This window comes from Lissotriton helveticus, chromosome 7 (assembly GCF_964261635.1).
Source record: "Lissotriton helveticus chromosome 7, aLisHel1.1, whole genome shotgun sequence".
In the NCBI taxonomy this organism is placed as follows: domain Eukaryota; kingdom Metazoa; phylum Chordata; class Amphibia; order Caudata; family Salamandridae; genus Lissotriton; species Lissotriton helveticus.
The window spans coordinates 101,254,113-101,267,591 of NC_136068.1; the positions used below are offsets into that span (position 1 = coordinate 101,254,113).

Sequence of the window (13,479 nt, forward strand, 5' to 3'; positions counted from 1 at the left end):
TTTACTTTAATAACTCCAAAACTAGGTTTACACCAATTTAGAAAAATCACTCTTTCTGAACCAAGATCTAGCTTTCTGCCAAATTTGTTCTTATTACAGATGAGAAAACAGCTAATACCAGTGAGCAGTGGTTAGAGGAAGGGAGTTTAACCACTCCGAAGTGGGTAGAAGAAAAAACACACAGACCTATTAGCTTTTCATCGACGTTTAGAGGAAGGCAGCACAAGCCAGAGAAGGATTATAATAGAAGATTTGTCCCAGTCAAACAGGAAGAGAAACGCAGCTCTTAAAGTTGAATCTCATTGCAAAGAAAATGACTTCGATAGAGATAGTAAGAAAGAAAATCTGTAATATTTTTATTAAGAATAGCTATAGCGAGTCATTAAGAAGCATCTGTAGCTAACAGGTCAGTGAGCAAAGCAAAAGGGTGAAAATGGCAGACTAGAAAAGTCAAAAATAAGATGAAGAGCAGCAATATAGACGCTGCATTTTTGAGACCAGAATTAATGGCATGATTAGCAATGTGTCTATGCGCTAAGAATGTTCTAAAACATGTTGCTTTTCTTTGCTTTCAGCGATGTTCTTCACTGCAGCCATCATTGGTCCTGCAGCTGGCTACCTGCTTGGAGGGATGTTTCTGAACATGTACACTGAAATTGGAACAGTGTAAGTTACTACAAATTTATATGAACCTTGTTTTACTACACTCCTGTAATTGTAATTGTTTTTGCCCCCTGGAGATTATCAAGAGTGGGGCTGGTGGATAAAAGGCAGTAAACCACCTGATTGTAATGGGCCTCAAAGGCAGATCTATTATGCTTTTTGCATCAGGCTTAGGCCTGTCAATGCAGAAGACAGGCAGGACCATCACCACACACATATACCTTAGTAACACTTGAAATGGTGGTGTATTTCCAAGCAGCTATATTAGCAAATTAAACCTGGTATTTTTGCAGTAGGGATGCAGCAACTTCTACAGTGATATGAAAGAGAAAGTACTCCCTCTCAAGATTTTATACTTTTACTTAAGACATATCCTACCTATATTTAGTCCTCATCTAGTCCAGACAGTAGATGAATTCAACCTGATATAACAACACTTAAGATTTTTATTTTGGCATCAATTAACCAGATAAATCAAGCAACATTTAGTAGCTGTTTGTGAACAAAAATACGTTCATACAGAGATTCAGTACCGTGTGGAATAAAAGGAAGTAAACGCATCATGTAAGAGTTTTATCAGTTTCAAACATCACTTTGAGGAATTGTGTTCCCCTCCCCTTTACGGAACTGCTTATGCTCGGTAATGTCTTAATACCAAACTAAATAAATTCCAATACTGTTACCATCATTTTTCCTTATTTATCACAGCACATTGGAGTTAACCAAACATGGGTAATAGACTTATAATTCAGTCTGAATAAATCATTTTTTATTTTGTTCACTAGAAATACATTTGTTAAATCATTTGTGCAATTTTTTACACCTTTACAAACAATATGCAAAAACAACAATGTATACAATAAATATACAAATCAGAATGTACACATTCCAGAATATTCACAAACTCCCAAACAATCAATACATTTCACATTCAACACATTCACTCTCACACCACAAAAGAATACGCTATTTACATTCAAATTTCCTTAACCAAATACACAAAACCATAGAAAATACGTTTTTGATACTTGTGTGTTTTAAAAAAAAATTATAATATGTCTTTATAGATCTTATGGCGTATAGACTAGCGGTCTACGCGTTTCAAACTCCAAATAGGTTCGGAGTTCTCATCAGGACCTCGTAGCTGTGGAGAGAGCAGAAACAATTGTTTGTAGCCACCTTATTTATTTATTTATTTTATTTATTTATGGGTTTATACCGCGCTTGAATCGACTCCCGGAGGAGTATCTCTGCGCCCAATGCTAGTGATAGATGGGGGAGGGGAGCAACAATCTAATTGAAATTCTGAAGCTAGAATAGAAGAGTTTTCAGCATTTTCCTGAAAGTGAGATGGTCAGTGCACTGCCTAAGACAAAAGGGAAGCTTATCCCATAGTGCTGGGCCAACAACAGACAGGGCTTTGCCACCCTGTCTTGCCTTTTTCACAGTAGGCACTTTGAGAAGAATCTGGTTGCTGGACCTAAGGGTACGGGCGGGAATATAGGGAATGAATTTTTCGGCGAGGTATGACGGAGCCAAGCCATGTAGACCTTTATGGACCACGCAACAGATCTTAAACTTGACCCTTTGGCGAATTGGGAGCCAATGCAACTTCTCCAGGAGGGGTTTAGAAGGTGATCTGGGAGGAGCATTCAGGACCAACCTTGCAGCGGTGTTCTGTACCACTTGGAGCCTGCTAAGCACTCCATCGGTGGCCGATATCAGCAACCCATTGCAATAGTCCAGGCGACTAAGCACTAGGGCCTGCACCAGGGTTTTCCTGGTCGTATCTGGAAGAAGGGGGAACACTTTGCGGAGGAGACCGATCACATGAAAGCAGTTATTAAACCCCTATTACTCAGCTGCCCCTTGGCCCTGCTTCCACTTCTTACCTCTTATTGAAAAAGAGCCTCATTAATCAACCCGACGTGGAAAACTACGAAACAAAAATTAATGAACCAATAAAACTCCAATAGCATACTAATGGGAGTCGATGAAGCACCAAATTTAAACCTCAGCCATACTCACATAAGACCCACACCTTATGGGTGCCTCTGGGAGATGAAATGTGTGCAGGAGCCTACAAAAGAGACATTGGCGTGTAAGTGTCGGTCCTTGACTCTATTTATCAGCAGTGACTACATAATGGTACAACACACCACTCCGCGGAACTTACTTTGTCTCGAAGCCTTTGTATGTTGAAAAAGACTCACAGTGTTTCCTGTGTGTGAAGAAAAACAGCTAGCTTTAGAACCGAGCCTGAATTTGCAGACGGCATCACAGAGAAAGACGGATTCTCTGAATTGCTCCTATGGGCTCTCTTACCTTCTTCGTGAAGTCTGTCTGCACGTCTCAATCACGAATGCACCTCGCAATCGGGAAGCTCTGGCCGTATGTTTGCCGATGGGGGATTTGATGTACTTCCTGGTTCGCAAGTGTTTCTGGGTAATGTGGTCCAATAGCTCGGGGAGTCGCCGCACGGCGTGCGCTCACTACGATTTGCGGTGTCTCCCTATGTAACAATATAGCTCGATGTATTGCCAACCTTATCCTTTAATAAGCAGATGATTTTCATGCAGATCAGAAGCATTAGAAGACAACTCCCAATTGAAAGGAATTATGGGTATTGAAGTTAGAGCTCCAAAACTTTATTGTGACAAATCCAACGAACACGCAAGCATCACATATTGATATTTCACTGGGTGAATCTGAGTCCATTATCACGGTCAATTCACTGATGGGGAGCGCGCATTTGGCGGCTATTTAAAATGATTGAGCCTCGTATCTCAAATTTTGCACTGTGTCAACATATATACTTCATGATGTGTGCATCACTCCCTTGTGGGGAATTTACAACAAATGAGCATGTTTTGATGTGCTGCCAGTTCTGGGGGAAATCTCCCAGCATCTTCTATGTACTGAAAACTGATCACCAATTGGCATCGTCCACTGTCTGGTGGTTGATCTAGCTTAGATTATAAAGTTCCGTCATCTCATTAAGACCTTCCATGGCAGTATTGAATTTCACAATAAGCATTGCCTCTCTCTTGGTTAATTTAGCCTCCAGGTCACCACCTCTGAAGTCGCATTCCACCTTGGAGATGACAGTCCACCTTAGATCAATTTCTGTATGGTTCATCCTATGCCAAGGATTCACTAGCTGGTGCTGTCAAAATGTTTTTCGTAATTCGAGACTTCTGTTGCGTTATTCGGGTTCCTCACTTCCTGGCTGGTCTTACCAATATATAACAAATTGCACGCGCACTTAATCCCGTAAACCACAAATCTGGATTTACAGTTCGTGAAGGATTCATGTTTCCAGGATATATTTTTATACTTAAAGATCTCACCTTCTTCTGTGGTTGCACAACAAATGCAGGATCCACATTTTCGGAGGCCTTTTATGGGGGGAAGGCCTAGAAAGGATCTCATGGTCACTTGTTCCTTTGGTGGAAGGGCTGCCCTTACCAATTGATTAGCAATGCTTTGGTCCTTACGAAATGCAAACAGAGGTACTCTGTTCAAGGAGTCATCAAGATTCTTTACCAGGTGCCAATTGTTGCATATGATCTTTTTTAGAAAATTAGAATTTGGACAATATGTGGATACACAGACTATCCTTTTTTGCACAACATCCCTTTGAACCAATATTACACAAGGACAAATTCATTTTTGGTAGGCACAGGGAGATTAAGTGATTTGCCCAGAATCACAGGATGTTGAGCCGACGACGAGACTCAAACCTAGTTCCCCAGTTCCAAAGTCCAGTCACTCGCCAGGAGGTCCAGGCTCTTCTCCTGGGCGTTGGCTTCCAATCTGGCACCCACTCAGTTCCCGCACACCACGGGCACTCTCTTTACATCCGCAGCCATCTGGGGAGCTCCTGCAGTGCTTTCTGCTCTATGCGCTGTCTAAGGTCAGGCGGCCCGCCTCTAGAAACCACCTTGCCACTGCAGCACCAACTTCCCCTTTCACTCATTGCTGCCGCCTGAGCTGCGGCACCCCTGTGGGTGGCTCTTATGGAGTGTATAGTGTCTGAACGCTGCAGTTTAACAGGATTCTCTTGTAGGGGATTTCCGTGTATAGTCATAAGCATTTGAATAGTTCCACCCACGTGTATCTTCTTAAGTTGTCATCTTTTGCCTTTCTTCAGGAAGGCCTGTGTAGACACTTAAGCGATAGAAAGACAATAATGCAGCCTAACTAACTAGGCTACACTGGCTATTACTCCATCTTGAAGTGAAAAAAGGTTGCCAGTACTTATAAAATTTTGCAATTTATGGAGTTTAATACCTGTAGAAATCTCCCCTTCACAAAACCCCTTTTTTCATGATTGAGATGAAAAGGTTGGACAGAGAAGCCCCCCATAGGCTGCCATTATATGTCTGAAAATGGATACCGTGCCTTTAAGAGTCTCCAGAGACCACCAGTATCCCATGATGCACAGCTAGTGGCAGTTACTTTAGTTCTTTTTTCCGGCTTCTGTTAACAGGACCCTGGAGCATTGATCTCCACCTCATTTTGGGCCAGATGTAGGTAGGCGAATACCGGTCGGTAACGGCCCAAAATCGGTAAAATCGGCCGTTACCGACCGGTAATTAGAAAACGGGATGTAGGTGTCTAAAATGTACCGAATCGGAAAATATGAGTCGGTAAAATACCGATTCTGTATTTACCGATAACATATTTACCGAGTCGGTATTCCCCGACACCTTATTTACCGAGTCCTTATTTACCGAATCGGTAAATAAGAAATCGGAAAAAATGCCCATCGAGATGTAGGAACGGAAAAAAATACCGATTTCAACAAAAATCGGTATTTAAGAGTCGGTAATTACCATGGACTGAAAGCAGGTGGTAACCAGGTGCAGGCTATAAAAAGGGCCCAAAATGCAACACTGTTGGCAAAATGGCGGCACTCTATGTGATTGCGAGGAGGCGAAGGCTACAGGCTGCAGGTCAGAGGGTATGGCAAAGGGAGGAGCAGGTGTACAGGCAGAGGATCACTCTGTTCTAATTGACTGAGCCTGAGATACTCCAGAGGTACAGGCTGCACCCCAGGACCATCATGTACCTAATAAGGGACCTCCACCCATACCTGGATCATCCAACACCCAGGGCCCACGCCATCCCTCCCCATGTCCAGGTGCTGTGTAGCATACACCTGCTTGCCTCTGGGAGCTACCAGAGTGTGATAGCTGCAGTAGGAGGTGTATCCCAGAGCTGTCTGTCCCGTTTCTTCAGGAAATTCCTGGATGTCATGACTCAGAGAATGGGACATTACATACAGTTCCCTGACACACCTGCAGAACTTGCCAAAACTAAAACAGACTTCTATGTACTGGCACACTTCCCGCATGTGATAGGCTGCATCGATGGCACCCACATTCCCCTATGCCCACCTGCAGCCACCAAACACATATACCGAAACCGTAAGATGACGCACTCCATCAACGTGCAGGTGATATGCAATGCAGGGAACATCATCACAGACATAGTTGCCAAATTCCCTGGCAGCACGCATGACTCCTACATATTCCAGAACAGCGGAATATACACCAGGCTATTGAATGGAGATTTTGGAGATGGATATCTGCTAGGTAAAAAAGTTGTACACACCCTCAAGTAGACCTCATCTAAATGTGCAATGTGAATGTAACTCATGTACCTCTTGTTCTCTCCCAGGTGACAGTGCATATGCCCTGCGTTCCTTTGTGCTGACACCGTACCTGAACCCAACCACCAGACCAGAAAGGCGATACAATGTGGCACACAGGTCCACCCGCAATGTAGTGGAGAGAACTTTTGGACTCCTGAAGAGCAGGTTCCGGTGCCTCCACAAAAGTGGAGGTGCGCGACAGTACACCCCCATCCTGTGTTGCAAAATAATAGTGACCTGTGCCATCTTGCATAATCTTGCTACCAAGGAAGGCACAGAGGTTGAGATGACCCATCATGAGGACATAGATGACGACCAAGAACGTGCAGAGCCCCAGGCAACAGGACCAGCAGCACTAGATGGTAGAATGAGACGGACCGATATAACACAACGCTATTTCTAGGTAAAGTATGACACATACACAGGTTTACTACATGACATGTGTAGTTTAATCAGCACTACATCATCATTGTAACAACTGAAGAGGATCCATGAATGTATGTGAATGTCACTGGCTGCACCTTCTCAGTTCCAGTCACTGTGTGCAGTAGAGTCAATCTTCCACATAGGTCAGTGCTTGCGTCCTCGCACTACATTGCGGGATTTTGGTGCCTGACCTTCCAAATCCCTGCTGGTGCCTGACTCAGCTTGGTTGTGCCTCCCGCTCCTGCGCACCTCCTGTACAGGTGTACTAGAGCCACTCCTGCTGGTTGACCCCTCAGTCTCCTCCACACCCGTGTCACCAGCATTGACTGTGTTGGAGTTCAGCATCTGCTCCACCGCAGAGGTCACTCTACCCATGCCCCGTGTTAAGTCAGTGCAGCAGTGCACTAATGCTTCCTGCATAGAAATTGAGCGTCTGCAGAGGAGAGCTGTATTGTTAGCAAACCTGTTCATGGCCTTAGTATGTTGGCGCATGTACTGATGTTCCTTGGCACGCTGGAGATGATCCCTGTCTAACTTGTCCGACAGGACTCCCAAGTATGTCGAAATGTCTGTGATCCCTTCTGCCATTTGCTCCAGGCTAGATGCCATTTCGCTTATGCCCTTGTCCATGTTGGACATTTTGGTGTTCATACAACGGACCTGCCTATGCATGGCTTGCATTGATTTAGCCTGCTGGCGCTGTACTTTTACCATTGTGCCCTCCAGGCCACAGAAGACGCTCCCCCCTTCCTGGCCCTCCCCACCCTCACGTGCCCTCCTGCCAAGGACACTGGTGTGTGCAGCGCCTGCTGCTGAAATTGTTGGTCTTGGCCTGTCAGCCACTGTTGCACTATTTTGGGGCACATCTTCCGATTCAGAGGTCTGCAGGATCCTATGCGGGGGCTCCGCATGCCTACTTTCCCCTCCCGGCAAGGACCCTCTGGACATTGGTATGGGTGTGTTTGTGAGCTCAGGTGATCCGAACAACAGAGGGGACAGTGGGACAGGTGTTGTGGCTCGGACAGGAGTTGATGGCTCCTGGGTGTGATCGTTTCCTCCTTCAACTGCACTCTCACAACTTTTCCTCTTTGCTTTATCCCCTTTCTTAGTTGGTGCTGCACTCTCCTCCCTCGGTGGAACAGAACTGCGTGAGGACTCTCCTGTAGAAACAAATTGACATAGGGTCAATATTGTTGTTTATGTGTGTGTGTCTCTCAATAAAATAGTCTGCACACCTTGCATCTCTGTTTACATGACTACGTCTACCATGATGCATTGCTGTCAGTGAGTATGAGCTCATCTGCAGTGTGATGAGTGTACACAGTGGTTTAGGGGTTGGGGTTGGTGGGGGTGGATGTGGGAACATGCCTCTTACCTTGTTTTTTGGTTGCTTTCGCTGTGCTATCCAGGTCTCCAATCCCATGGATGCATTCTGCCTCCATGGTGCTTTCCACTAACTCCTCTATCGGTGTAAGTTTGGGTGCTTTGCTCCTGCCACCTCCAGTCAGACCAGCATCCTTTTTCTGGCCAGCAATCTTCTTCTTTGTCACAATTCGCAGGTCGTACCACCTCTTCTTGATGTCCTCTATATCCTGGTGGGTGACACCTATGGCATTGACTTTTGCCTGAATTGCAATCCAAGTGTTCCTTTTCACAGTCTCTGCAACATGCAGAGACTGCCTCCCAAAAATTTTTGGATAGTGGGCTACTATCTCTTCCACAGCCACCTGTAGTTCCTCTTGGCTGAACTTTGTCTTCCTTTTTCGCTCACAACCTTCCTTTTGGCCTTCCTGTACCTCCATTCTGTCACTCTGCTTGCCTCTGGATGCTGTGCTCCTCTCACCTCTGAAGATTTGTTTGTTCTGTTGGTTTCCATCTGCATGGGTGTGGCCACACCCAGGTGCTGGGGTGGGGTGCTTCACTCTCATTGGTTGGAATCACAGGGCCTTGGTTGTGGGGTGTGTAGGCTGTCCCTGATTGGTTGGCAGGCTCACATGGCTTTTTTCAAAATCCCGAGTCGGTAAATACCGAATCGGTAAATACCGAGTCGGTTTTTTCCACCTCGGATTTCTCCGATTCGGTGACTCCCATTCATTCCTATGGGCCATGTGGCCCATAGGGGTGCATGCGTATCACCGACTTGGTATTTACCGATTTGGATTTTTCCGATTCGGTGGTTGCCGATTTGGGTTTCCGACTCAGACCGAGTCGGTATCTTTTACCGATTTTTTACCTACATACCATTTACCGATTCAGGAATACCGATTCGGTATGAGTCGGTATTTATGAATCGGTAAATGGCATTTACCTACATCTGGGCCTTTGTGTTTTTCATCAAAAATCACTTCAGAATTTACTTTTTTACAACTTCACGTGACGTTTTTAGTTTTTCTCTACCTTCTGCTGTGTTTTTCTGACAGATTTTCCACGGTCTGTTAGTCAAAATGCCTTCCCTTTTTGACAAGTGTCCTGACTGTGGAAAAAAAAAAGTCCAAATCTGATTCACACAGAGTGTGTATTCTGTGTTTACCTGTTTCTCATGTTCCTGAGACATGTTCCATCTGTAAAACCTTCTCCAAGTGCACCCTGCGTGACAGGGAGAAGATTCGACTTCAAGGGGCAGAGGAGCGAATGAAAACAGGAAACAGCATCCACAGGTGGGGCCTCTTGGGTAAGGAGAGGGTCAGTCCTCTACCAAAACCCTGCCTTCATCCTCTGGGGGGCTCCCCAAGCGAAGAAAAGTGGAAGAACAACCCCAGTCCTGGTTGACGTAGAGGACGAGAACTTTGAGGGCAGATATGGCGACGATATGTTCACCGACGACTCAGGGCTCTGGGTCAAAGCGGCGTCGACGCTCCGCGTCGAGAAGAGCGGCGAGACCTTCTCGTTCTCCCTCAAGGCAGAGATCGCCGTCGAAGACGTTGTCTCCTCGGTCAATGTCGACACATCAGCGCTGGTCGGCGTTGACTAGCCACCAACGATCGGCGTTGACTAGCCCTCGATGATCGGCGTCGACACGACACCGCCGATCATCGCCGAAGAGGCACCGACGTTCACCGTCAAAGAGGCACTGACGATCGCCGTCAAAGAGGCACCGATGATTGCCGTCGAAGAGGCACCGATGATCGACGTCGAAGACGCACCGACGATTGCCGTCGAAGAGGCACGGACGATCGCCATCGAGGAGTCACCGACGGTCGATGTCGAAGAGTCTCTGGCGTTCTACGCCGAGACGTCACCAATCGCAGATACGATCAACCATGAGCCTATGAACGTCATGGGGAGTTCCCGGTCAAGACGACATAGAAGATCGCTGTCGACCAGGGAGAGATCTTGTAATGAATCTTTGGCTCCTTCTTCTCTTCAGGCAGCTCGAAAAAGGAGATTGATTTCTTCATCAGATTCTGAGTGCTCATGTACATATTCACCTACGAGGACTCCACCCCACTCTGATCCTCCTGGACCAGCGGATCATCCACCTCCTCCATCTCCGCCTCCTCCGCCACTGCCTCTTCCACCTCCACTGCCTCCACCTCCACCTCCAGCTCCTCCGGGGCCTGCTGCTCCTCGGCCCAGGACTCCTGCTATGCCTAGAAGACAGAGGTCTAGGTCTCGTTATGAGAGATCTCGCTCCCGGCACACCAGGGACACATCCTCCACAAGTACTGGGAGATATTTGCCCACACTTTCGGACTCTCCTCCTCAAAGGGTGTCTCCTATTGACAACATTACCACCTTCCAAGAGGTTCTACTACGAGGGGTGTCCAAACTAAATATTCCATTGTCCACCCCTGTGCCATCAACTTCAGTCATCTTCGAAACTCTCCTGTAGAGGCAAGCTTCTCGTCCCTTGCTCCCTCTCGTGCCAGGCTTATTGGAACCGGCAATGGAATTGTTCTTAACACCTTCTTCCGTTAAATCCGCTCCTCCCAGGCTTCAGAAAAAATACCGCCTGCCTCGAGCAAGATCCCACATTCCTCTGGACAGACCCCACACCAGAATCTGTCATTGCTGTGGCAGCTAAGAAGCAACATGCTACGGCGCCAACGTCAACAGTACCTCCTGATAAGGAAAGCCGTAAATAGACTCAGTAGGGAGGAAGGTATGTAACATGGCAGCCACTACAATGAAGGCGGCTAGTGCTACAGCCTTGCTGGGCAGGTACGACTGTTCTTTTTTGGGAATGCCTTCAACAGTTCGCAGACCTCCTGCCAAGGTACAAGAGGGAGGACTTTACAGAGATATTGACTGAAGGACTTATGGTGTCCAACCAAATAATAAGTGCAGCGACAAACACATCTCTCCTGTCGGCACATGGCTATTGTCACAGAGTGACGCTCCGGAGACATTCTTGGCCGCGCCTCACCTCGCTTAAACCTGAGGCTCAACAGCGGATCATGAATTTACCCTTTTCTGGCACTACTCTCTTTGACTCTCATGCAGATGAGGAGATGGCTCGCATGAAGGCAGAAATGGAGACCTTGAAGCCAGGGCCGTCAGACATATCAGCAGCAATCATATCAGCGGTCGTTCCAACCATTTCAGAAACGTCAACCTAGGGGATGGGGAGGCCAACAAACAGCACAGGGGAATAAGGTGCCTGCTGGTTCTAAGCCCTGAAGCCTTTCTTCCCCCTCTTCTGTTACCCACTCCAGTAGGGGGAAGCATTTAAAATTTCGTGGCAGAGTGGTAAAAAATAACTCAAGACAATTAGGTGCTGAATATTGTTCGCAATGTGTATTCGCTACGTTTCACCAGCCCTCCTCCATCGGTCCCTCCAACACACTCACAGTACCAACTACGTCAGTTGCAATTTGAGGCCAACATTCTCTTACAAAAAAGGGCAATAGAACCCATTCCTCTTGTACAGCGTGGAACAGGACTGTATTCCAGGTTCTTTCTGATCCAAAAGAAAGACAAGAACGAGTTCAGAATCATTCTTGATTTATGACACGCACACAAGTGGGTTCGGAGAGAGAAATTCCGAATTTATCAGGGGGATTGGTTATGCCCGATAGATCTGCAAGACGCATACTTTCACGTCCCCATAGTAAAGAAGCATTGCAAGTTCCTGAGATTCACAGTGGGAAACAACCACTATCAATACTGTGTGCTTCCATTCGGCCTGAAGTCAGCTCCCAGGGCATTCTCAAAATGCATGGCAGTAGTGCCCATCTGAGGAAACACAAGGTGTTTGTCTATCCTTACCTAGATGACTGGCTGATCAAGGTGTCCACGTGTCAGGGAGCTCGACTACATTTCACTTGGATCTCCGATCTTCTCCTTCGTTTGGGTCTCCACATCAACCACCCGAAGTCTGTCTCGGCACCTGTCCAGTGTCTTTAATATCTGGGAGCGACTATCGATACTCGCACAGCAAACATGTATGCTTCGGAGGAGAGACGCTTATCGATTCTTCGGAAGGCTCAAGCTCTCATGAACATGGCCACTCCAACAGTGTGGAAGGTCTCCTCTCTTCTGGGCTCCATGGCATCCTGTATCTTTCTCACTCCAAATGCACGACTCCACATGAGACCCTTGTAGGAATACTTGGAGGATCAATGGGATCAGAGAATTGGAGATTCGGAAGACAGGATCCAGCTGTCACAGCATGCCCTTCAGTCTCTCAGATGGTGGTGTTCTCCCCGCAATCTCCTGCGGGGGATCCCCTTCCACAAGTAGATACTGAAACAAACCATAGTAATGGATGCGTCTCTCCTCGACTGGGGTGCACATACAGACCACCTTCAGATACAGGGCAAGTGGTCCACGAAGGAATCCACATACCACATCAAGCTACTGGAGCTATGAGCAGTCCATTTGGCTCTAAAAGCCTTTTAACCATCACTCCACTCCAGCTCCCTGCTTGTCCAGATGGACAATACAACAGCAATGTTCTACCTCAACAAGCAGGGTGGCTCGAGATCACAACCATTATCTCAGGAAACCCAGATGATCTGGAGATGGCTCTTGGCCAGAAACCTGACCATCACAGCAACTCACCTCCCAGGTGTTCAAAATGTTCAGGCCGACGCTCTAAGCAGACTCCTTCAGGAAAACCATGAATGGGTCTTAAACGACCAGCAGATGGGGTACTCCAGAGGTTGATTTGTTCCACTGCAGAAAACAACAAATGCCAAAATTTCGACTCCAGGTTCTACCAACCGGGAACTCTGGGAACGCCCTGTGGATGAACTGTTCAGGCAGATTTCTCTACGCCTTTCCTCCGATACCCCTGATCCCGGCAGTCCCCATCAAGCTTTTGCAGTCACGGGGCAAGATGATCCTCATTGCTCGGGAATGGCCACGTCAGTGGTGGTTCACGGACCTTCTCCACCGGTCTCTCCTGCCGCATATCCGGCTCCCATGTCTACTGGACCTTCTCACGAAGTTCGGAGGACAGATGGTACACCCCAACCTCCCGTCAGTAAATTTGGTGGCATGGCTCCTGAGTTAGTGCAGTGTGGACATTTAAATTTGCATCAGGACTGCATGACGATACTTAAAGAAGCTAAAAGACCATCTACACGCACTTCTTATGCGTATAAATGGAAAAGATTCTGCATTTGGTGTGTTTTAAAGAATGCAGATCCTACTTCCTGCCAGGAAGAAGTGATATTCCCATATTTGCTACATTTGGCACAATTGGGCCTTCAATTTACTTCCATTGAAGTGTACCTTGCAGCTCTGACTGCTTATAGGAAATACCCTTCACAAACTTCCTTTTTCAA

The 13,479-nt window shown here is 46.7% G+C and overlaps 1 protein-coding gene across 1 annotated transcript in view; it reads left to right on the forward strand.

Moving 5' to 3' along the window:
- The window catches only part of LOC144768159 (solute carrier organic anion transporter family member 4A1-like), a 269,403-nt gene that overhangs the window by 39,158 nt on the left and 216,766 nt on the right, over positions 1-13,479 (forward strand). The window contains exon 3 of the mRNA XM_078651609.1: positions 576-666. Within this exon, the coding sequence (XP_078507735.1) occupies positions 576-666 (91 nt within the window). The remainder of the gene's footprint in view (positions 1-575; positions 667-13,479) is intronic.